At 40.7% G+C, this 26,372-nt stretch overlaps 1 protein-coding gene across 6 annotated transcripts in view; it reads right to left on the bottom strand.

Annotated features, from left to right (window-relative positions):
* NKD1 (NKD inhibitor of WNT signaling pathway 1) overlaps nucleotides 1–26,372 on the bottom strand; it is a 156,298-nt gene that overhangs the window by 77,904 nt on the left and 52,022 nt on the right. For 4 of the 6 annotated variants that reach the window (XR_011728501.1, XR_011728502.1, XM_071756874.1 and 1 more), the window contains exons 1-3: nucleotides 22,370–22,795; nucleotides 22,200–22,232; nucleotides 21,847–22,004 (exon numbers count right to left, since the gene is read on the bottom strand). Coding sequence is in view for 4 of the 6 variants with exons in the window: in XM_071756874.1 (XP_071612975.1) it covers nucleotides 21,847–22,004; nucleotides 22,200–22,232; nucleotides 22,370–22,394 (216 nt within the window). In the remaining 2 variants the exon portion in view is untranslated. Of the gene's footprint in view, nucleotides 1–21,846; nucleotides 22,005–22,180; nucleotides 22,233–22,369; nucleotides 22,796–26,372 lie in introns of those variants that run through there. The other 2 variants (XM_071756875.1, XM_071756877.1) reach the window with 2 other exon arrangements.

The raw sequence follows: 26,372 nt of genomic DNA, 5'->3' as shown, positions 1-26,372 counted from the left end.
ACAACTCCTTCTTATCAGGCCCATTTCCGCTAACATAAGCACAAGTAAAACTCTTGGCAGAAGTGTCCTAACTGGTGTGTCAAGAGAGGAATCTGCTGAGATTCCTCTGAGAGAGGAACCAGAGAGAACCAGTAAGGAATCAGGCTGGTTTTCCCAAGGGCCCAGAACTACCACTTGTTCCTTACAAGAAAGGAAACCATTTGCCTGCTTCTGGAAGTGTCTCGTAGGACAATGGTTTCATCCCCTTTGGAGTCATCTCTGGCTTCCAAGAATTTTGCATGGCAACTGCAGCCTACTGGCATCTGAGAACTCAAGAGTGAACAGTGAATTGAAGATTTCAGCAGTGCATGTGAGAATGAGGCACAGGCAAACACATTTGAACATGCAGAGAAATTTCATATTCTTACCCTCCACTCTCAATTTTTCAAATGTTTCTGGAGGACGAGCTGGCTAAGAAGATGAAAAAGGGAAAAAATGTCTTTTGGTAACAGGCTGGTGTTTCAAATCCAGCCCAGCCTTATGGTGATGTAAAGTTATTATCCAAGATATGACTGAGTTGTGCAGGCAGGGCAAACAGTGGCCTACACCCATTTTGTGGGGAGGAGCTTCATTTACCAGTGATGTTAAACATGAACTGGGAGCAAATGTATGATGCTTTTAAAAGACAGGAGGAGAAATCTACATATCTTTTTTCTGAGTAATTCCAGTAACAGCACATACATCTAGCATGTTTACACTATATAAATTATTATTACATCAAATTAAACTTGATACATAACTCTTAAATTTTCTTCCACGCTATAGGCAAGGAGCTGTAGGACTTTGCCATTTGATATAGCTCTGCTACCAAGGCCTATGGAGCAAACAAGTAAGAGCAAGGAAATTTTACTGGGTGAGCCTCAACTAAGTGCTTCAGGCTAGTTTCTCAACATTAGGACCTCAGAGAGTATGGCTATGTGGCAGGCATTCCACAGTAATAGCTCATGTCAACACTTTGACTGGGGTAAATAAAGGCATAAGCTGCCTCAGATTACCTTGTGTTTACCATGGGGCACAAGGGAATGCAGACTGAGCTCCATGGAGCACCCAGACTGGTGTGTCCACAGCCCAGCTTATCCAGAGACCATCTGCCCCAAAACTGCAACCAAACTCCCTTATCAGCCTCCAAGGTACTTGATCCTAAGATATCTCCACCCTAACCAGATCTGCTACACAGATCAGGCAGGATGAGGCGGGGCTTAACTCTTCCAGGACTCTGCCATTCCATTTTTGCCTGGTTGCCACTACATTCTCACTGCAGACAACATAGTTTAAGCTTCCTCTGACATTGGCTGTCCCTGTATGCTTAAAGGGAAAGGCAAACCACCACCCAAAAGAACAGCCTACAGGGAAAAACAAGTAATATGAGGGAAAATCTTGGAAAGGAAGGGAACTAAGCTCTGTTTTTTCAGCAATATTTAGTCTAGCTCAGCCCCCATGGAAGTGAACTTGTACCTTGAAAGACATACCCTGCACAAACTCTGAATGATTTTTTTTTTCTTTCATTATATCCTGTCCAGTGTCTTCCCTTAAGAGTATTCAAAAAAGCTGAAAAAGGGCAGTACATCCTCAGGTCACTCTATAATAACAAAGTGTCTGCTGAGCCACAAGAGTTAGAACCACTCCACAGTTTCCAAAGCTGTGTTTCCACCTGTGAGTTATTGATGACTCAGTGACAAACAACATAAACCCCACATTGCCACAACTGTAACACAAGGTACATATGTGTATGTACACACACATATATTCAGAAGATAGTAAATTTTTAAGAAGTATTTCAATAATAAGTGAATGTTACAAAATAATAATTTCCCTTCTAAACATACGGATAAAGAACCTTTTGCTAGTCTCTGAAGTTGGCTTTCACAGCTACATCATCAAGCAATGTCCTACCCAATAAAAATATTTCTGCAGAATTTAATAACTACATCTATAGCACCTTGTCCAAGATTCAAAAGCCCTGGAACTTAAAATATGGCAAGAGCAGAATTTATGACAACTCTGTGAAGTAATGTCTATACATACACTCCCTTTTAATGTCATGATAACTTTACTGTTGTGTCTATACTGTAACAAACTTCAAAAAAATTACTGGTTGTCCCACAAAACAATGCCCACCCACAGAAGACAAGCTTTTGGCCCCTGAGCCTGCTGAGCTGTTTTCTGTCTACTGACTGATGGCAACCAGGGTAAGTCAACAGTGCCCAGATGTGTTAAAAGCTTCAAGCTCCTTGCAGTACTCCTCATAAGCCATAAGCAAATGTGATATTGCAAAATGGCTTGTCATCACCCTCTTCCTGTCCTACCCAACACATACATTCCTCATGAAGGGATCTTTTCTCTCCAACAGCACCTTTGACATACTGAAACCTTACTGCTCTAGTATTTTACTTCTGCTCTATGACAGGCAATAGCAGGGGCAGATGTCTGCTGTTATACAAATCATTCTATTTACAAATTGAAAATTACTTCCAGGGTTGGCATTTCCAATATATTTATTGTTTCAATAATCATTAATCTTTATAAAGGACATAGCTCTGAGTTACAACTAACTGCTGTCAGCATAATCTGCTAAAGCCACGCCCTAAGTAACAGCACCTCAATGTTGAAAGGTATCATGTACAAGATGCTCAATGAAAGGGAGAAAAATCCCGTAACTCTCAATTTTGCTGATGTAGATGCTGATGATTATTCTAGGATTTCAGCAGAAGAAACTGAAATGGACTGTTTTCAATGGACTGGACTCTGAAGACCCTGATCCATTACATACCTGAGAAAGTCAGAGACGTGAACTGCGCAGTTTGAGCAATTCTGAGAGAAAACAAAAGCTGCACCATTTTCTAAGAATTATTTCACATTTAAACAGACCTCCACTACCATACACCTAATATTCCTTACGTTTCCCTGGTGCTACTCCTAACCATACTCCTTCACAGTTCTAAATAACCGTTAAAAGTCAAACAACATAAACTAAATTCTCATTCAGACATTGCTGCAACAGTATTTAACATGGAAACTGATTGCAATTGGTATTCCAGAAGAGATGCTGTGCAAATACTCTGTCTAAAAGTCTGTATAAGTAAGCACATAAATTACTGATAAATAAAAGTACTTTTATTCTCTGTGTCTGTAGGAAGAACACTTATCTGTTTCCCTAGGTACACAAGCAGCAAATAATTTGCTCTTTCAGTGATTTTAGTTCAGTAGACTATGAATTTCTTCAAGCTTGCCCACTATCTACTTTGGGGGTTTCTCTGGGAAAAAGGGGTTATTGTAGGGGTGGCAGAGAACCATATATTGCATGTTGCTTGCCTGATCTCTGCATGCATCCAAAACACTACTGGACTTGGACTGGCCTCAGCATCTATGCTGAAACATGAATCTGTTCCCCACACATGCTTTTACCCTCAGACCTAACACAGCCAACAGAGGAGCACTTGCAAATTAAATGAGGAATAAGAAAGAGGGAAGAGTAGCGCTGATGTAGGTCTACGTGAGTTTCTGAAGAAGCCATGTCCCCTGCAACGCTGCAAATGGAACAAGGACAAAGCAAGTGACAAGTCAGCTGTGGCTGCAGCCTGAACTCATTGAAGTTTCCTACAGCTCCCTAATAAGGGGTTCAAAAAGTCAGCTAAAAGAAGGAGGATTTATCTGAAGGTCACATTCAAATGCTTCTAAACAAGCCATTATTTTCTATCCTGACCTCTTTGGTATCAACTGGCACTCTGCCTGAGAAAATGGTTTCAGGACTCTGCCCACTGGTTTGTTTGTACAGTGGTACAGGAAATATGTAAATAGATTAAATTTATGACAAAGTGCCAAGAATTTGAGAATGCCTGTATACCCATTTCCGTAATATTCTCTGCTACACAGTTATGACTTCCAGAGCCTAACTCCACAGAAGTCAGCATTAAAATCCACTCTGAAAACAGACAGTGTTTGATGGGCTTGCTTGCCATCATCTCAGGACCATCACACATGTTCACACATTATAAGCCTTTGCTCAAAATGAAGCCAGTCTGAAATTACACTAAGTACCACACACCAGGCTACAGATACAATGGGTAACAGCCCAGGCAAAAGTACATTCAATGTCTCAATGGATGTTCAATTTCTCACTGCCAGCCATAAATTATGTCTTCTGACAAGAATTCAAATTGAGAGGCCTAACCTCCCACTCTATGCCTAACAGATCTGAGCAGACAGCTCTTTTACCTAAAGTGAGAGGTGTTCTTGTAATTGTGTTAAGGCTCAAAATTAAAAAAAGTTTAGCTCACTATAGGATCTAATACTTCATGTTCATCTTTCTCACTTAAGGCTCTCCAAACCCAAGGATAGTCATTATTCAGTGTAAGCTTTTTCCCATCTGCTAATTAATTTCAGTTGTTTGAGCAATGAAATATAACAAGCTATCAAAGCTGGAAAAGAAGAAAAAAGCTTTCCTAACAAGATAACATGATAGGACATTTACTTTCTTCTCTGTAAGTACATACAAACTTGAGTTTTTACTTGGAATTTATGACTAAGAAACACTATTTTTTATAGACAATTAACACTTTACATTTGCAGCTCTACTAGGCCTAATATTTGCCAGAATATTCAGAGTTTGCCCATCAGAGTTTGCCCAGCAAAAGAAAGGATCTGACTCCAGTGGAAAGAAATATTTTCAAAATAAAGATGCACTGAAAGAAGCCAGACTTAGACTAACACAGCACAGCTCTCAAGCCACTCGGGTAAAATTTTACATTTATATCCGTGCTAACTAGAGACAGGCTCAAACCAAAACCACAAATATGGAGAAAGTCTGAATCCAGATCAGAACTTTATAGCTCACACTCCAACTCTTCTCTTAACAATGGCTGGCAAATGCTTTCCAAAACTCCTATAATATTTGCTCCACACACAGGAAATTAAATTAATAGTACATCTTTGTACTATTAGCTTTGTTTAGCTGTCCAAGCCTTTGATTCAAAATCTGTAGATAATATTGCTTTAGCTGTTACATAGAAACATGACATTTTTCCTGATGGGATGCCTCCCTTGCTCACGTGGTCATCCACCTTAATCCCTGTTAACTTCATAGGATGCTACACTGCACATACCATTGTCTGTATAGGAAGTCCATTATACATCTTTATTGGCCACCTTCAACTCACAGCATGAAAATGGGGAAGATAAATATACTGCTGAAGCTGGGAAGTTGGAGAGAAGGCATTAGATTCCTACACAGGAATTTTTCCTTTCTAGGCAACACAAACCAGCTCCCAAGGATGAATTTACTGCTTTTCTGCTGCAGCACAGTGGGCTGTATTATGACCCTATAATCCACTATAAGCAAGGCAGCAGCTGAGAGCTGCACTGCCCTGGGAGCTGTCAGAGATGGCTGTGATTCCCTGAATCCCAGTTCCCAATTTCTGCACTGCCTTAGGGAAGGCAGCAAGCACTGTCTCTGCACTCACCTCTTCCTAAAACCATTTGGCTCATGAGCTGGGCTATGTTCCACCATCTTTTCAAAACATTTCCTCTCACAAATAAGCAAGTAAGGAAGTAGGAGATATAAGAAGACATTCTTTGAGCTCCAAAGTTTTTGGTAAGTAATCTGTACAGTGGGTATGGTATGGCTAGGCAATACATATAGTTCATACTTACCTCCAATGTGACAGCATGGTGTCCTAGCCAATGCAAGATGGCAGAGGGGGGCTGAATCACACCCAAATGTGCACCCTGCTACTTAGGCCACAATGTGTCTTTGTTTCTCCACCACCATTTACTTTCTGAACAACATAGCATTTAAATCAAACTAAAGCAAAGGCAAAAGCTGTTAAAATATAAGTGTTTAACACATGTGGCCTGGAGACCTGAGGAACTGAGGGGAAAAGAAAAACGCACGGGGCAACTGATGAGAAAGTTTTAAACGTTGGCAAGAGCAGGAAAAGAAAACTGAGGATCCAAAGGGGCTGGGAGGAATAAACAAACGCTGGTATCCAACACATAGACTAAAGTACAATGATTCCAGCTAGCCTGACAGAACTCTCCAAAACCACAGAGCTGCCAGATTGAAACCATCCTTACAATTCAATACTCAGAGAAAGCATCCTTCAACATATAATAATGTCCTGTGAGATTTAAATCCTCTTTAGACAGGCAAAATTTGTCTGAATTCTCTTCATATTTATAAGTGGAGAGTGGGAAAGTTACAAGCTGGGATGTGCCTGGCTGCAAACACACAGCTGTAGGGGTGTGCTCACTGCTGCCAGGCTAACAGGACAATAAGTGAACCTTCAGCATCATACATTTAACTATGCTCTCTATTGTTTAAAAGAACAAATGACATTTGAAGCAGTGCATCCAGTGCCAACAATTTAAAAGCTTGGGAGTATCCATCACTAACCATCAGTTACCATTTCTAAACATAAGCAGGGTGAGACATAGCTGCCAGCACAGGAGGAGGGAAGAGGTGTTAATTAACCTGTAAACCTGCTCCACTTTGTGCTCCAAATAATACAAAGACCTACTAGAACAGGAGGCACAGTTCACCCTCATTATAAGGCTCTCCATTACAAAGCCAGTCCAAACAAAAGCCTACTGCTTAGACTCACCACTTCACTTCAGATCATTGTAAACATTTTGACATGCATTTCACTCATATACAAACTCTGCTGCTCTAAAGAATAACCTTCAGGAAAGGGTAATTTCATTATTGAAGCAAACACCAGGAAAAAGGTCATCTCCCTGCAAAGCCTCCTTCAGTCTAATTATTTAAAAAGTTTTCCTTTGCCTTTTAGTTGTGTTTATGCAGACCATTTCATCCAGTCACAGCAGTAGAAATCTGGCATTCTCCTCATCCAATATTATTTATCTATTATGATTTATATACTGTCCATACTCTCCATCTCTACATTGCTACTAACCTTGCACTGAATTTATATGCACTACCAAAAGCAAGGTAGAGCTACATCACTTGAAGGCAGGTGTCCTTTGGCAGACCTCCACAAGGAGTGGAGATGAGGCTCACACATTAAAGAATCATCCCCTCCAGCACCTTCTAACCTTGCCTAAGCTCTTGCTTGGGTGAGGGGGATGTAAAATGTCTTTCTTTTCTTTTTTCCCTCCATATAATAAAACTGCTTTGATACAAACTTTTTAGAATTAGACGTCTTGGGCCACTGGATTGTGCCGAGAGCCGGGCAGTTCAGACAGGCCCCTTTCCAAAAGGATTTCAGGAAGATTACTCTAGAGCAAAAGAAGAAACAACGTAAGAGGTTTGGGTTTTTTTGCAAAGGAGGATTATATAAACACTAAGGGGAATTCAAACATTCTTTTTCATTCTTGTTTTCCTACTTTTCCCAGGGAAGTAGGTAATAAATACCTGGCTTATTCATAAAAACATAACAATGAATTAAGTGTACAGCTGGCACTGAAGTTCTTCATGAACTTTAAACATTCCTCTGTCTGCCTCAACAGTCTAGGTAGGTAAAAGGGTAAAACCCATGAAGAAGTGGGAAAAAGTGGATGAAACTGATAGCTTCAAAGAGAAGACAAATGACACTAAATGAACAGCAGGTGCTTTGCTACCTTGGGTCTTTGAAGTTTCACAGTTGAGCAACTTGAGAAAGGATACAGAGCTAAAGAGTCTAGACTAGAATACAGGGCTCCTGGGTCTCATTCTTAAGCCACAAATTCATAGTGCCATCCATCTCAAATCACTCATATCACAAACACCTCCCAACTTCACATCCAAGCCCACAGACCAGTCTTTTAATCTGAGATGATGAATCTCTGCCCAGCTAGCACACCCTGTCACCAGAGATGCAAATATTTCATGGTATTCCTGTGTCTGAAGCACTAAGAACTTTAACTTGGTAAGGATCTTTCTGCCATATATACCTGAATATAAAAAATATAGTCTAACACCTCTTGTTAATGTATAGATCTAAGAATATGAATACAATAGAATATGCAGTTTCCCACAGACAAGAAAGCTAATAGTAATTACCATCACAAGATAAAAATACAAACAAAAATCACTTCATGATTGTAACAAAAAGGAGGAAGGACACAGCCCAGATACAACATCTGTACTCCCTGTACTTCTGACATGCCCATTCTCACCCTTTCCCCTTAGTCAATGATTTTGATTCATCCTATGCATGTAAATGTAAAAATGTACATTCCTTCTTTGACTACTTCCCCAATACCAAAGGAATCCTCATTTTGCCCTTTGCATCCTTTAACAAGTCTGTCTACATAAGCTGAAGAAACATTCCATCCTCTGCCTGTTTGCTTTTTTCAGCTCTTCATTCAGAGGTCTAGCCTGTCCTCTAACCAGCCCTCTCTTGCCTTCTTTCTTAAGAGTGCATTTTCACCCTGTCTGAGGGAATTGCATTGTGCTCATTCCTGTTTGATATATTTATTGTGAGACAGGATCATATGAGCCTGATGGCCCAGAAAACCCCATGCTGTGTACCTTGCATAAAATGTACTTTCTCTTACACTAGAAAAAGGCTTACATGACATTTTTTTATAAATATATACCTATGGAATTTTGAAAGTAGGCAAAAAACATTATAATATCATAAGGCGGTGAGGAATACAAAAGAAGAAAAAAACACAGTGAATAGAATCCTTTTTTTATAAAAAAGAAAACTATGCTTAACACAAACTCCTTCATGAATTCTCTTTATACTTCCAGTGACATGAATTCACCATTCTGCTGACACTGTTGCTGATGCTACTGAAAAAGTCACCCAAGAAGGCTCTTTTTAAAAGAAAATTTTACAAGGTGAGGAAATGAGGATTTGCAACAGAACATTTCTTTCTGCTTAATCACATTATTTCTGTGATGGTATAAAGCCCACTTGGTCTTTTTAACTGATCCAATGATAAACACAACATTTTGGGGCTAATTGCCACAAAGACATCCAGTTAAGAGAAAAATACTAAATTACAGTTACCAAAAAAAACCCCTCTAGAACTTATTTAATACCAACAAACGAGATTCCTGAAGTAACTCTGTTTCTAATATTATTTTTTATTTTTAATACTACCTTTAGATTCCATTCAGTCAGATTACTGAGCAGTTCCTAAGTATTTATAATCATCAGTCAAACAAGGAACCTTTTCAGCTCTTCACCCTTAGAATCATGAGGTATAAACTTTCAACTTCCATACAGGAGATATTTTTAAATTGAAGAGTGCATTTCCCAGAATAATGATGCTCTAATACCAAACAGCAGCTCAGTTATTTTGCGTTAAGAAACCAAAGCCCTTCTTACACAATTTCAAAGCAGCAGCTGTGACTTTGAAACTAGGAATTCATCCTGGCCACCTGCTTTAAAACTGGCCAAAATAAATGTGGTGGGATGGTTTCTGTTCATGAGATGGCAGGGTAGCACAGGTTGCTTGCTGTTAGGGCTTCAGTCCTAGAGATCACTAACTTCTCCAGGATCTCTTCTGGATGAGGAGCTAGGGATCAAGCTGCACTGCAAGCCAGATTAATTATTAAGTGCTAGATTGCAGCGTTGTTACTCATGAGATGAGAAACTTCATTGCACAGCTGAGATGTATCACTCACGGCATGCCATTCGCACTATGATGTTTTATTCCCACAGCAGATGATCCTTTTCAGTCACTCAGCAAACAAAGTATTGTGGTCTGGCTTGAAAGGTATTATTTTGTTAGAAGAAAGGGTTTGTTTAGATTTTTTTTAAATACTGAAAAACAGCCATAATGGTAATAACAGTAAAATAAAAATGATGACTTTAAACCCCCACAGTAGACCACCTTTCCTAGCCTTAATGAATGCAAAAACATTGTAAAAACCAGCACCCACCACACCAGTGCAAATTAGTGAAACGAGATGTTCCCAGATTCACAGCCATAGCTAACACAGCTTAGTGTACCTCAGGAGATATATCAGGGCCTAATTCTGCTCTCAGCAGAGGTAATGGAGAACTAATGGGCTTTAACAGTAAAAGAATTTGGCTCACAAAGACTCAGTCATTCCTAATACTCAGCATTAAAAGGAAACTATATTTTGCATTAACCTGAAAATAATCTTCTTCAGAAAGCAGTATTTAAAAGTACTAGAGAAGAAAAAGAAACCTTTAGTATTTAAATGCATACAAACATAATCCTAAAAGTTCATTTTAATATAGTACTGATAAACAGGACTGGGAGGAGGGGGAAGAAAAAAAAAAAAATAATAATAAAAAAAAAAATAATAAAAAAAAGAAGGTCAAGACAAAGTAATCTGTAACAGTAGCACTGTCAAGGTGGAAATATGCTCTTCTCCTTACAGCCAGCAAAGAACCCACACCTTCATCTTCAAGGAAAAGCCTCCAGATGGGGCAACTCAAATGGCTGCTACTAGTTTATTTTTTATTATTATTTTTAACCTATAAATTACTCCTTCTTTTGATGTCTATTCTTGCCCTTAAAAAAAAACACCACCAAACAAACCATCAGGTTAAGATGAAATCTGCCCACAGGACAAGTTTGTGTTTACAAGCTTAAGAGCAAGTTTCACTTCAATACAGGTCAATGCCACTTTAAGAAAACATTACATACAAAAAGAAAAAGGGAAAAAAAAAAATCACACATGGTTAGAACACATCACGAGCAAAGAGGAATTGTGGACTCAGTCTGTGAGGCATCGAGCCAGCCTGAGAAGCCTTTTGAAGTTAGAAAAACATCCTCTGGTCAGAGCACATTTGTGAAACCGTGGGACAGGCGCTTTAAACAACATTCACTGGAGATCACCTGCGGTGTGCCAGTGGATTGGCGCCTGTGGAACTGCAACAACGTAACCCTTTACATCCCTCAACTGTGATCAATAGCACCGAGTCAAAAGGAGTGCCAGGCAAAGCCTGCACCACTTCACCCTCTGTACACACAAGCAGGCAGTCCCAACGAGCTTGTGAAGTCTGGGTAACACCTGCTGTAGGCCAAACGTGGGTGCTGTGCCTGGGCAGGAAGGCCCCGGTCTGCAGGAAGAGCCACAGCAAACCAGCATCTTACAGACTGAGAGCATCAGCCAGCATGCAGCCAGCTATGGCAAAATACTCCCTGTTTGTTACCACTATCATGAGGAGACAGATTCTTGGCTGTGGGCAGCTAAGTCCTGGTAACACACAATTTCCTCCCCCCTCAATTTTCAGACTGAACATCAGAAGATGCTGTTTCAGCCAAGTTACTACTTCCCTCTGCCCGGTTCTGCCATCAGTTATTAGCACCCAGCCCAGTGACACCAATAAATTGTGCCAACACAATGTAAAGCCAAACGCAGCCCCTTGATCAGGCATGCCTCTTAAGACTGGCCTACCTCTCAGAAAAGAGACTCTGTGCTTGTTTCTAACTGAAGCCAGAACTGGTTACCCATTCCTAGTATCAGTGAATATTGTAAGCAAAACACACTAAGTGCAGATTTTGAATACACCCCGTGTTAATTGAGAGTGTGGAAGAAGGGAGCCTCACCTCGGCTTTGGGCAGGGCTCCTGCTGGCACTAGGAAACACTCCTGATTGTACAGCAGGCCAGGACCCTGTCCTTCAGAACACACCCCTAAAGGCATGAAATCAGCATTTTTCTTGTGTAACCATAACCATCCCATTCTGTATTTGACAAACTTTTTCCCAGTGGTGGGGAAATTCTCATATTTTAAGACCAATTCTGTCGGTGTTGCCATCAGACACACCCATGAGGAGGGGTCAGATTACTGTTGCAGAGCTAATAAAGGACCTTTTGGGTACTCCCACAGGACAATACCCATTGTCTGTTATTCATTAATGGGCAAATCCAGGGGGCTTCCCACTGCACTGAGTTTGTTGCTGTGTTCCCAAAATGGGGAAAATCAGAGTCGTACATAGATTAAGGGTAAACTGTTTTAGTTGGGGTTTGTTCTGTGTTTAAATAGCAGATGTATGTTCACTGATTAAGCAAGGGCAACACCTGCATGCTGTCATCTACTTAGTCCCTCCTGGATAAGAGCAGATGTCCAAGGACACAGAGCTACCTCAACGTGTCTTACTTTTGACTTTCATCACACACTTCTCACAGGAATTGATTTCATACATTTTTTTTCTAAATGGCATTGTAAAAAAAAAAAGGTAGAATCTGTAAAAGAGTGCCATGATAAGGTTGATGACCAAATGCCAATGGAGTCTATTTGGCATCAATGAATACAATACTTCCTTTCCAAACGCTGGTGTTTTGCTTTGGGGTTTTTTTTTTTGTTACACATGATCAGGACATGTAACACATCCAAGAGTGATTGCCTTTCAAAGAAAAGCCCTGTACAATAGCTTAGGCAGGAAGAGATCTCATTTACTTTTGTATACTGTGCATTAGTCCAGAGCTAAAGATTTTGTATGCTTCCTATTGGTCATAAATAAACAGTTAAAGACAGCCTGGAAGTAGAAGGAGGGGGGAAAAAAGACAGTGCTGCAAGACTTTAACAAATTAACATAATTAGATAAAAAAAAAATGATAAAAATGTGGTATTTTAATGTGCATTAAGCTGTGCTGTGGGAATAGCCTCTCTCAAAACATGCTTTTTAAACCTGTCTGCAAAATTACCTTGCTAATTACAAATGTGAATTTAAGTGGCAGTACAACTGAGAAAAACTTTTGTGGACCTGTCATAAAATGATCAGATCATCAGATGCACGTGGAGGGGAAAATACATTGCCATTCCACCAGCAATGCAGCTGCTAGATAAAAAGTCTATTGGTCTCACCACTTGTACCTCTTGTACATCTTCCACTGATGCAGCACAGAATCCAATACAAAGCCACTAAAAGTAGTGAGAAGTTCCCCTCTTTTACAGGAGGGCTTTTTCATCAAAACATACCAGAGAAATACTCAGGAATTTTTCAAGGTGATAAAAACAGACCTACCTAGCTGCACTGAGTTAGTTAAAAATATACCTTTAGAGATAATTTATTTATGGTATTCTGAAAAATTCCTTTTACATACTTACCCACATCAGGAACAAGACCTTGCACATAAGCTTTGCATAAATAAAAATGGCTTTAACTGAGATAACCTATGAAGTTTAGCCTCAAAATAAAATTAAATATTCAGGATGGCTAAACGAGGCACACTTTTTCCATGGGAAAATATCAGAGTATTATTTATTTTTCTGTAAGTACTTGTTTTGAAAAGCCTTTCCTCCCCACCTGGGCTTGGGCTAAAAGCCACAATCTACATTTTAACAGTGTGTACACTTCAGAAAACTATCAACCATCTTTTTTTTAAAGCAGAAGCATATGAAATCATTTGATCCACTTTTCATATAGAAAGTCTAGGGCTGACCATAAAGAAATAGGCAGGCTCCCAGTATAAACTTACCAGGGTAACATCAAAGACCTTCCTCTAGGATCAGACGATTGATTTCTTCAATGCCTTTTAGAATTTCTTCCAGGATATTTTGGGTTATTGCCTTAGACCTTTGCTCAGCTGGAATGACAGATACTCTGTTTGCTAGACTCTGATGTTCTCTCTTTATACGGGAATGCGTGTCTGTAGTTTACACACACGTACCCTATGTGAGCAGAGAGAGACTTGGAAAGTTCACAAGCAAAATTCTTATTTATTGTTCCAAAAAAGAGTAGTTTATTACAGGAACACTGATATAGGCTTAACCACACCATCTTATGCAATACAGAGACTGCTTGTTACTCTGGGAGCTCAGCACTGGGGCAATCTCTGCTCAAGAGAAAATTCCCACTCCCCCAAAAAAGCATTTGTTCTTTATATGCATTTAACACTTAAGGCTTAGCTTTACAGCTGCTATCTTCTTTACCTATCTCTCTTGAAACTAACCATCCTGGAATTATAAAAGATTTCAAAGAGGACAACAAGAAACAGCTTAGTCCTTACCTATTGCTATCAAATCTCTGAGGAATCAGGCAGCAAACTACCTCAGAGGGCAATGCACCACACTACCCACCCTTCTCCTTCCTCCCCCAAGACAAATCTGTCACCTCCATACCACTTATCATTCACGGAGTATGGATCAAAAGATCTGAGACTGCTCCCAAATCCCATTTCTCCTGCAAGACAGTACTTTGTTCTGTCACTTCCCTACTGAGTCTATCCCCTTATTTTATGCCTCACAGCATGTGTGGCTGCACCCCAAGATCAAACACCCATGCATGATTTTCTTTCACAGATCTTGAATCACAATGTTATACTTTAACAGGAACCACAATATACTTAATCCCTTTAAAGCTGCTACAGTAATGCCCCAAAATGCATTAAATTCCACCCTAATCACAAAACATAAAGTATTTTTTTCGATGGACAGTGCATAGACTGTTGTGACCACATGCCAATCCATCTCTGAGCTAAAGCAACATACACTGCCTGCATCTGTTCATTTGAAGCCCAAGGATACGTGGCTGAAAATTCCAGGCACTTTAAAAGTTCTCTGCTGCAAATTTTGCTCAACACATAACTGATCTCCTCTCACATTTTAAGGGAGAATCTCAAATTCTCAAGGGATTCTCATTGCAAATTATAAGGGACCAGTGCCTGCATTTAAATCCAAATCCATTACAACTGAAAGCAAGACTGGTAGATGGCACTTTTCAAGGAATAAACAAGACATCACAGTAAGCTCAATGACTTCAGAGTTCTGCTGAATTTTCAGATCAAGAAGGGTTATTGGAGAAAATTGTCAAACATGGAGCTTTGACAAAAAGCAAGAAAACTACTTGCCTTGGTCTTGCAAACAAGTGTTAAATTTTATTAACAACAGTTTCAGATTTAAGGAAAAACTTCTCGTGTTTGGCAGGGACCTGGTTCCAGCCAGGGAACCAGAAGGTCTTCACTCATCCTTGTCAAGGGGTCAGTGTGCTGGGATCTCTTTGGTGTATTTTTACAGGGCTCTTCTTGGCCATTGAGGAGCTTCTCACCCACTGATGGCATTTCATGCTCCTCTGGCCACAGTCTGGTCTTCTGAGGCACAAAAAGGATTTACTCCACCAAAAATTTTACAGACTAAAACAACAGGATCATTCAATGCTCTATAACATACAAGAGGCCACACCACACAAACAAAGCCAGTGGTACTCAATTTCACAGCTGTTACAGGACCTCCCAACAAGAGACTGCATAATCCACTTCCTCAATTAGATTCTGTATGACTAAAACAGAAGTATTTCCCCCATATGACAAGCACATAATATGTGAGGCCACGTGAGACAAATTCATACAGGTATTAAAGAATCTGGATGATTCCTTACTTGCAGACACAAGCCTGTTTGAATGCCAACTTCTGTGACAAGGTGAGGGCCAGTCCTTATTAAATACCTGACAGCATGCCATGTTGCTCTGATGACAATAAATCCAGAAGTTTACAAAAAGCAAATGCACAACACAAAGGCTGTACCCCTTGCCAGAGAGACCAGGATGGCAATAGCTGAACTATACAAGTAATTTCCCCTCTTTCTTAGATTACACAGTAGTAAAAGTATCTGCGCCAGCACAGCCCTTTCACCACTGTTACCACCACTGGTGTTCCACCACTGCAAGACAAATGTCGTAAGATATTCCAACACAAACACACTTCTCTGGCTCAGAAATCAGACACAATGAAGACTTTGCATTTGGAACTTAGTTAATAATTCTTGAGTGAAACACAGTCCAACTCAGTCTCCCATAGCTGTAGTTACTCTGTAGAAGTCCATACAAGCTTAGTTTTGCTGCCAGTGTTGGCAGATATGACTAAAGAAATTCACAGAGAAAGACCATTTGTCCATTTCTTCACATTACTTCTTTGAACTAAAACTATACCTCATTTTCCATTAAAATATCTCTATACATATCACATATATCACATAGTCTGAAAGCTCCCAAGTACTGAGTAACCCGTATAGTAACTAGAAAAGTGGTTTAGTTGCAAAAAAATACTTAAAAGTATTTTGTCTGTTTCAGCATCTTCCATTTACTTTCCGAACAGGTTTTGATGCTGACATTCACGAAGCAAAACCCATCCACAAGAATTTCTATAAAGGCCAACATCTGCAGCACAGGGAACAATGTTCCATTTTGATTTAAATATCATCACCAAACAATTATTTCTCCAGCTTTGGAAAAACTAATTCTTACAAAGTTTCAAAACTCAGGAGACTTTTCATTCCTCTGTTCATAACCCGTTTCAAAAGAAACCATAAAAGTCAACTAAGATCTTCATCTGAAGGGGGCCTGCAAATAGCCACTTGCCAAGCTCCTCCTGGGTCTTATTACAAATCTCACAAAATCTACAGAAAACCTCTCTGTTAATGACTGCTGCTGTAAAGAACATTCCCATTTGTCGGCAACCATGTGCTACAAATTTCCTATTTTTGTTATAACCAAAGTTTTAGTGTAAAGTCTGGACTACATTATTTACATTTAAGTCATTAAAGAATATAACTAAGTATTGTTACTTTTCATCCCAATTTACAGAAAAAAAAATATACTCCATAAGCAAGGGCTCCTCATTCAGAAAAATGAAGGTTTCATGAAGCCAAGAGAAACATAGCTTGCACCATTTAGATTTCACCCAGCTACTACACAGAATATGCTTCTTACAAACATCAACCTAAGTAACTCCACTCTAGAGGGGGTGGGAGAAAGAGGGTTGTTAGAGATCAAAAAAGTAACTTTATGAGATTGTTTGCAGAAACTTCATGAGCCATTCAACTTTCCAATCAACATGCCAAATTAAAAGTGCACCACATTAAATCTGAAACACCTATAAAACAAACCCTGATGAAATACAGACTGCCTTCCATCCACGTCCTCCATATGGCTCAAGCAAAGTCAACTTTTAATTTCATAACACAAAATATTTAATTTATGCTTTTCTTCATATGTCAATTTAACCTCCGGCACATAGCTTTGAAACCATGTAAGGATGCCTAACACTTTCCATATGGCAACTGAATTGTGGCTTTTAATTGCACCAACTGGTATCATTCAAGGATAATTCCCCTGGAATCTAGCTTTCTGCTGCAGTATTGGCCAATTCACTAATCTCATCACCATGGCACTAATACTTTGAGAGACTCTTTGATCATTAATATTCATATTATAATTTTTCCAAACCAAAGCTGTCAAGATATACAATGTGTACCACTAATTAAATTATCTTGGTTTGCTGGCACCAAATTTCAACACTAAATAATATTCTGCTTGTCTTTCAATACAAAGTTTGGCAATTTTATTTTAAATGCCCTACCCAGTTATTTTGTATATCAAAATATTTTTTAGTCATACCAATATCTACTACTGCCCAGTCTGTTGTTTCTTTTAATCCTCAGAATCAATAGAAATAATCACCTCTTCAATACCAACATTAATGTACTTGAAAATATTTCAAAGATTGCTTCAAACAGTCACACATGATGGCACCCAAAGAAATTTTAATTGCTTTTGTCACCATATCAATAAGGTGGCAGTCTTTCAAATGTCATTCTCTCCATGAGATGACCCAAACTAGTGCTACAATTAAATCTTCCACTTCAACAGCCTTTTAGCCATAGTATAAGCAGGCCACTAAAACATCTCTTTTCTGGTTTTTTATTTTCATTCTGCATGAATGGCCTAACTGACTGCATCTTCTCTAAGGCTACATAGATTTATATGCACACGCCGTGCTTTTTAACAGTGGGGGACTGGGAAGGGCAGTTGCTGGTTTTTACAATTTAAGAAAGATCATGGTAGTAAAGCAGTGAAGTTGAAAGTGGTGTAGTATCCTCTCAGCCATGCTAGGAATGCCCATTAATGTCACTGGCAGTCACAGGCACAGAACAAATGGAGAACAAGCCCCCCCTCTGGAGCAGTGTTGTGCCTCAGCATTTCATACTGTATTATTCCCTGACCAGATACTCAACTCCAATTAATAGCAACTAGAGTTGAACGTGAGGATCACAAGCACCAGAGCCCAGCAGAAGTGGTAAGCTAAAGTCTTTTCTATTTTACCTAAAATGATTACTTACAACTTGGCTCACTGTGAGCTGGTTTGAAATTTAATTAAAAAGATGAGATTTTTCTTTCCAATCCCAAGCAGAGATCTCAACGAGACATGCAAGAAACCAGTCAAATTTCTTAAGGCTTTGAAGATAAAAGTAAATTGAACTAAGCAAATGTCATATTTAATGTTTTCCCCTCTAGCACAGAACTACTCAGTTAAACACATACATGAATATTTGCAAACAATGTTGATTTCCAAAAATAGTTTGTAAAAATAAATATGTTGAATAAATTTAAACTTAAGAATTTTACAGGGTAATCCAGTGTCAGAAAACCTTTCTGGGCACAAGTTAACTCATTCATAAAGCAGCAAAAGAAGTGTATTCACTTGCTTTAACAGATTTACAGGCCCGGTGGTTTCAATTAGCTTTGAAACTAGAAGATGAATCTGGACCCCATGCTTTTCATGGATGCAACAAAATTCCTTTTTTCTTTAATTCTATGTCGTGTAGAAGGCTGCAGCCCAGCCCCACAGTAATTAAAACACTTAGAGCAGAGCAGCCCCTGCTGGGCAGGTGGCAATGGTTTAATGAGACCAGAGCTCTTAGCCCAGAGCAGAGAGCTGTATACAGACTACAAGTGTGTATTTGAGACATTTCCCTTCCCCTGCATCATGCTTTCACCCAACAATTTACTGTGAGATCCTTCTCAGGTGACTGATGCATCTGCAATAGCTGGGCACTAACTGTTGTTCTTCCAGTGAATTGGGGACAGAGACATGGGTGGATGGGACATGACATGGGTGACACAACAGCTGAGGAACACTGCTCTAGCCAAGAAACTCAAAACTTCAGGAACAGAAATGTCTTGAATCCCACTTGTTCCCAACACCTCCTGAGTGAACTGACTTAAAGAACTCACCTCCACAACTATTGCAAGTTCAATTTTTCTACAGAGCAATAAATGGAATTTTATTGCTTTACTGTATTAGTCATTTATCTTGTAAAATGCTCCACTAATTCCCCTGGACTTCAGTGCCATCTTGCCCTGAATGACTAACTTTAGCAAAACAATTCAGCACCTCTGTTCTTGATGAAAACAGCCTTCCAACTACAACCAACACAGAATTTTTTGGCTTATAGAGAGCAATGTAAGTCAAATTTCACTCCTGCATTCAATTTCTAATCAAAATGATCCACATCTTTGAAGTTTCAGAGTTGGAAACAACTGAGAGCTCCCCCTCTCCCATGCACAGGCCTTTGGAAGTACTCTGGATTTCACCAAAGAGGCCTTGCATACTAATGAAAGCACCATTAGCAAAACTCTGGTTAAGGATTCCTAGGAGGAAGATTATTTCTAGAACCTTTTTTTTTTTTTTTTAAACTCAACTGGATGCTTCTCTGAATGCAAATATTTTCATCAGTGTTTGATCTAACTCTCTCTGCCATAAGACACAAATGCAGCAATTAGAACCTATTTCAGGGGGAAAATACATGTTTTAAGGACAGACAAGCCAAAGTTTCAGCTGTGACACAATAAAACTGTACCATTCCAAAGAACCTTGTAAATTAATTGAACGTTTCAGTAGGAATGTTGTAGTAAGGAGAAGAGCCCTTGGTTGACTGAAATGCAACATTATTGGGGAATACACAGCTGTCCCACAACACCATCCCATGTAACTGACCACCAGTAGAAGTGACAAGTATTTCTACATCTTGAGGTGAGTGAGCTGCCAGCAGGTTAGGCTACAAATCACTTTGTATTTTGATATAAGCATAGAGGAGAACAAAGAAATCTCAGAAGTCAACCAGTCATGAAATCTCAGAGTCAATAGCTGTGACTCCATAAGCCTTGTCAAAAAGACTGTACATATGGCACATCTGGTTCCAATGTAGGATTAGAAATGCATCCTTCCATGATACCAAAAGTTCATATTTTAAAGGAACTTTAATGTAGTTGTCACAGTGTGCCTGTGACAAGATGACAATTAAACTAAATCAATTGGCAAACTATTTATGCATACAGATACTACCCAATATTAGTCAATAAACTGCAAATATCTTCAAACAGTCAGAAAGAATTCTATCAGGATGACAGTAAAAAGCCTCATGGGAGTAGTGCTTTTAAATGTACTTAAACCTATTCACAGTTTTATAATGTAATAAAACTATAGACTAATTTTTAGGTAATAGTTTGCAAATTGCTGAGCTATTATGAGGAGGACACCTTGAATACGAAGAGAAATGCTGTTCTACTGTCACTCCAGCTGAGCAGACCTCATGGGACTGAAGAGTTTTGTGCATAGCAAAGTACCTTTGACAAAAGATTTTATTTTTTTTCCTTTTCAGAAAGCAAACTTTGTGGGAGAAAATACATTTCACACAGCTGAAGTTCGATTTTGAGTTTTAACTCCTGTATTTTAAAACCATCTTTAGTGTGGTGAGTTGAGCTTCCTTCCTGGAAAGCATGTGTGTGAAAGGTAGAATATATCTAAAAAGCCTGACTCACAAAAATGCAAATAATTAAAAATAATTAAAAGTTCATGGTTTTACTCTTTGTATCTGTATCATGCATGTAAGTACCACTGCTAATGAGAACTTTTTAAAGTCACATTGTCTTCAAGTAAAGCACAATAACAATCACAGCAACCAATCACACACCTGCAAGATGAACATGACTGTTTATCAATTGATTACAAACTCCTAGATCAGTATCTTACCACCTTCATCTTACTTCTACTGACTCCCAAATAATTACTCTTCCTCTAAATACAATACTGGTGAAACCTAAAAGGTAATAATTGGCTTCTTCATTTTACACATCTGCTACAGGCTTCAACACCCCACCTAAAATGAAGTATCCACTAGTGATTTTATTTCTCCTGAGAAAGGAGAAGTCCAGGCTTCTGACAATGTAACTGGTGGCTAAAAAAAGCAAAGAGCCCATAGGAGCTTTGGTGGCCCTGCTCTGCTTGTGCTTTCTGAGCCACATTCCTTGCTGGGAAGCACAGATTCCAATCTCACCATCTCTCAGGTTACTTTTCCACTGATGCAGCTTTCAGGGCTTGATCCAAAGCTCATAGAAGTCAATAGGAGTCTTTCAGTAAACATCAATAAGCTCTGGATCATACTCTGAAACACTATGAGCACCATATATGAGAATTGTTAAGTTTGTTTACCTCCTGTCATGCCTTTTTATTTAAAGAGATATTAAAAAAAAAACAAAACAAAACCCCTCCAAAAGAAAAAACAAACCCACAACACTTAAACATTTCCTCCAGCCCAGATTTATACGGGAGGACTGGAAGAGAAAGGGTTTAAAGAAACCAGTGTGGTAACAACCGGGACAAGTGACATGTGCAGTAACTCTTACGGAGAAAGTCAGCAACGCATTATTAGCAAAGAGCAAACAAATAAGAGTACACTCTTAGGGGACTTCTCCTTTCCTGAATTCTTCTGCCAAAATGTCACGAACTTGTGCTCCAATCAGGGTTCACAAGCTTGCGCACACTGGCAGGGCGCTGGGGTTTTTCAGGAGATTCTCAGTTTGTTCCTGTTAGTGAAGGGTTTTGTTCTAATCGTACTGCCCAGACACCAGCGGCCAGGTCTCCTTACTCCTCTGGCTTTTGTACCAGCACCAACTTCGCCCTGAAGCTCCCAACTTAATCAAAGGACTCAACGAAACCACCCACGGGGCAGCCCCTTGGAGCAGCAATCGGGCAAAGAAAACCCTTCCTTTGCACAACCGGCCCTTGGGAGGGAGAGGGATGTAGAAAGAGCTTTTGTGTTTTTTTTTCTATTTCCAACAGCAGGGGCGAGGGGTGGGGGCAGCGAGGGAGCTGACATACCCTGGCGCTGGAGAGCCTGCACACAGCCCGGTGCTGGCAGCCCTGCTGGAGTCCCGAGCTGCTGCCTCCGCTGCTGCTGCCTCCGGAGTATTTCTGCTTCACCATCCAGTCCTCCAGCCCTTTTCGAGCCAGAGAGGCGTTCACCGCAAAACTATCACCTAGAAAAGAAGAGACAATGCCGCCGCTGAGCCGCCCGCAGAGCCCCCACGGCCACCCCCGCGGACAGGAGGGACCGGGGTGGGCAGAGCCCAAACCGCGGCGGAAAGTTAAGGGGAGAGGGCAGGGGGACGGGGCAGGCACCCGGAGCGGGGGAAAGGCAATCAAAGTTACTAACAGTAAGGAACCGACCGTACCTTCTGGACTTTCTCTGGGTTTACAAACGGCAGCTAGGCAGATCCGGAGAAGAGTGTGGGGGGGAAATAATAAAGGAAGATCATTAGACACCAGTATAAAATCACAGAGACCCGAGTAAAATGCGAATAAGGGGAAGGGGCCAAGGAAGTAGCAAGTGAAAGGAACTAACCATGTTTCGAGTGAAGTTTCCCCATCTCTCCGCATTGATCTGTAATTACGATTCATTTGACTGTTCTCAGTAGGGTCAGGTTCGCTTGTTGTTATTTTGTAGATATATAAAATCCCAGCGTGTTTAGAAATCCATGTGCTCCGCTTCTCCCTGAAAACGCACGAGCGAGATCAAACCTCGGTTCCTCTCCTGCAGTACGGTCCGGCGTCCCCCTCTCTGCTCCAGTCTTCCTCCTCTCTCCTCTCTTTCCCAAAGACAGAGGCGGTTACAAAAGACCTTACTTCACCCACCGGGGAACATGATTGACACCTCATTGAGATTAGACCACTTGCAGGCAGCCTCCGCCTTCCCATTGGGCCGCGGCGGCAGATGAAAGGAGAGAGTAAGCCTTTTGGAGGCTCCAAAAAAAAAAAAGGAAAAAAAAAAAAAAAAAAAAAAAAGGGAAAGGAAGAAAGAAACAAAAAATAAAAAGGAGCAGCCGGAGCGCGTTTCACTTCCAGCCAGGCAGGGCGGCGGTGCCGGCCCCGCTCCGCTCCCCGCACAGCCCCGGGGCGCCGGCAGACAATGCGCCGCTCTGCCCGCCCGCGGCGACCGCGCCCGCGGAGCCGGACCGCTCCGCCCCACGCTTCTGCCGCCGGCTCCGGGCCCGGGCTGCTGCCACCGCCGGCCCCAGCCCGCTCCGGGTCGGGGCTCCGGGGGCCGCCCCACTGGGCAGCGCCGCCCTGCGCGCCCGCGGTGGCCTTGCCCCGCCACTGGCGGAAAAGCAGCTCCTCCGCGGGGCCGGTGGGTCTCCCTCCTATCCGCCACTCTGTGTGTGCCTCTCGGCCATCCCCTCAGGGATCCGGACACCGGACACCCTGCGCGCCTTTTGTGATGTTGCCAGACTGCCTTCCACCACCCCGGGATGCGGTGATGGAGCGGTCCTGAACCCCTCGTGTCCCTGCTTAGCAGTGTCGTGTTGCGAAGGAAGGCAGCATGTCTGGAAAAGCAGTTGTTCTATTGACTTAGTCCTGCTTTTCACAGGCATCTCCGTGCAAGAAGAGATCCTACTGAAGTCACTGGTAATGTCATAACAGTTTTCAGGGTCAGATCCGGAACCCTTTCTCAGTGATTCAAAATGTTGGCAGCAGGAGAAAAATGACTATCAGCTTTTTCTTGAATTATTATTATTATTAATGGAGTAAATGAGACACAAAGAATCTCCCCTTCTCCATTCTATGAATGGTTTTTGGTTGTTGTTTGGTTTTTTCTACATATAGAATAAGCTACAAGGAAACTTGCTGTTTCCTAAAGACAGTTCTCACAGTCATTAAAAATTTGTTTCCTTCCTCTGGCTGGTCATTATTTTTCTGTTTATGAAAATCACATTTCCCTTGAGATTCTTGTAGTTCAACCAGGAGAGATAAAAGAGAGTGCGTAGTAGATTTAGAACAAAAAAAAAAAAATGAAGGCTTCTGAGAATTTGAGTCAAGAAACTACTAGTCAAACTATGTAGGGATTGACCCAGATGGGTCTGGTCCAACAACTTCAAGGCCACATCTGTGCTTTCAAATCCATTTGTTTCAAGCACAGGGAGGAAGAAGTCAGACTTGGGAGCTCATCTGAAAAAAAAATTCAAAGCATATGTAGTAACACTTCTGCAGGGAATTGGGACAGGGAGAGGAGGTTCAGGCACGGAGCTCATTTTTAGAAGGAATTCCAAAGCACATGGATGTGGTGAAGGTCTGGTATGAAACAACTGTGCAGCACAGCCCATGGAAACCCATTAAATGAACAATTTAAAGCCAAATTGTTCTTTGGATGATTGCAAAGTAATTTCTCACATTATTTCAACTATTTATCTGTCTAGCAAAGAAAACACTTGTGCTGTGAAATGCAGCCATTGCAACATCAATTGCTTGTCAAATAGCTAATAACATGCATCTTTTTTGAATCTTTTCTTTAAAATGCATTTTAATAATTTATTTGGCCCATTTTTTATGTTGCGTATTTAAAGCGACATATTTGTTCCTTTGAAGATTTCCTCTTTCTGGGGGGAGGAGAAAGAGGGGATGAAAGTGATATAGATGAATCAGATTCCTTGGGGCATGAGCCTCACCTAGGCTCTGAAAACTTGTAAAAACTCTCTGATGCATATAAAGAAATTAAAAACCCTAATACCTTGGGAATGTCATGAGTTCAGCAGGCCTGAATGAGCAACTAGGGGAAGAAGCCCTCACTTCCACAGTGTATTACAGAGGTCCACTTGTGTCACAGTCAGGGAGATGGAGAGACTTGCATTGGTAACAGTCACTGCTGTGTACTGTAGCCTTCACACATGCAACATTTGTTAGAGTTTAAAGCAAGCCCTTTTCCATTACAGCCAATGACGTACCCTGCAAGAGCAACATTTTCACAAGAGAGCAAATCTGCCAAAAGGATCCCAAGTGTCAGTAACTGACTACATACAATGGGATTGATCACTGCACTGCTCAAGCACAGGAGTAACACAAATACAAGCTGATTACATTACATTGGGCAGAAATCACAGCTGCATCTATTTCTTTCTCCACCTGGAAGAAAGTTTTAGCTATTCTTAAATGGCCAAACCTTGGGAGCTTTGAGCACGTTGTTGCACAGACAAATTCCACTTGATTTCAGTAGGATTTAGCATGGCACATCAAGTAAACAGGGACCTCAGGATTTAACTCAATAAAATTATAAGGATCATCGAAACTACAGGGACTCTGAGGCACACAAAGCCTTTTGTTTTTCATTCCATGCAGCCAGAAGTGTGTTAAGTAGTGACGTCTATTAAAAGATCAGAGTGAAGTACACCATTCATAAAACTGTACTGATGATTAAAGGGTCTCTAAGTCTACCCAATGACACCAGTGGAATTTTTTAACTTTGAAAGCCATGACTTAGAGTATTATTCATTGCTCTTTCATTAGTTCTGACTATACTCTATTTTTCCAGAGGACAGAAAACCCTTTCGAACCTTGATCTTGCCCAAGAAACAAGTGAGTAAGTACACTCTGGGAATAAATTCTCATTATTCAGTAGCATAGGAAAATTAATGACAATACTCTCAATAGCAACAGTTGTATCATCAGCTAGATTGAGAAGAACTCTGTGTGTTGTTGTGATGGTATTTTAAACTCTGAAGGCTGTTCTCATGTCCTGACAGGGAGTGGATTACTTCTATGCAATGATATCAGTCAAACCCACATCTGGTTTGATTCTATATTTCCACATTAGATACAAAACAGTGGGCAAAAATAAATGCTAGCCTAGCAAATGGTAAAGTAAACCAGCATTGGAAAGATCTAGATTCAAAATGTACCTAAATATAAATAAACACTCGAAAGGCTACATGAAAGCAAGTGTCCTGAAAAGTTATTTAGAAGCCAGGGTAAAAATGGTACACTACACACTCATGGTGTCCCTGGCTTCAGAGTGGCAGGTCTAGATAGCATAAGACAGAGACCTACATACATAGCCTAGTGTAGCAAACCCCAAGAGCTGTTAGGATTTACCTCCCTGTTACAGAGACTTCCTGACTGACTCAGAAAGTCCACACAGCCAGTGGAGGAGGCCCAGAACACAAGCCACATGCCAGAACCACTGACACCCACCATGGAGTCAGTCTGCTTGGTGCCCAAGGCAGGATGACAGCAATTCAACCCCTCTGCCACACTGCTCTTTCCTACGTGTAGGACCAGAAGGAGGAGGGAAAATACAATAGATGAAAGAATCACACAGATTTTCCTGTCTGGGTAACAGAAGTAGTGGTAGGTTACTGTTTTCCAGTTCTTCTGCTTTCTGTACTTTTCTTCCCCTCCCCTGCCACATTCCCATCCAGCTGAAGATGAAAGAAGTCTGGTATTGGCCTCCTAAGGTCTCTTATTCTCTTCCACCTGAAGTGGCATGCAAGGCATGCTAGGTCACCTCCAGCAGAAGTAAGGGTTGAGCTGTGCTTTTTAAAGTGGAGAAAAACATGTAATTCTGCAATTCTTAAAAA

This window comes from Heliangelus exortis, chromosome 13 (genome assembly GCF_036169615.1).
Source record: "Heliangelus exortis chromosome 13, bHelExo1.hap1, whole genome shotgun sequence".
NCBI classification, from domain to species: Eukaryota; Metazoa; Chordata; class Aves; order Apodiformes; family Trochilidae; genus Heliangelus; species Heliangelus exortis.
Note: the sequence above shows the minus strand (reverse complement) of the source record. Positions and strands in the feature narration are given on the sequence as shown.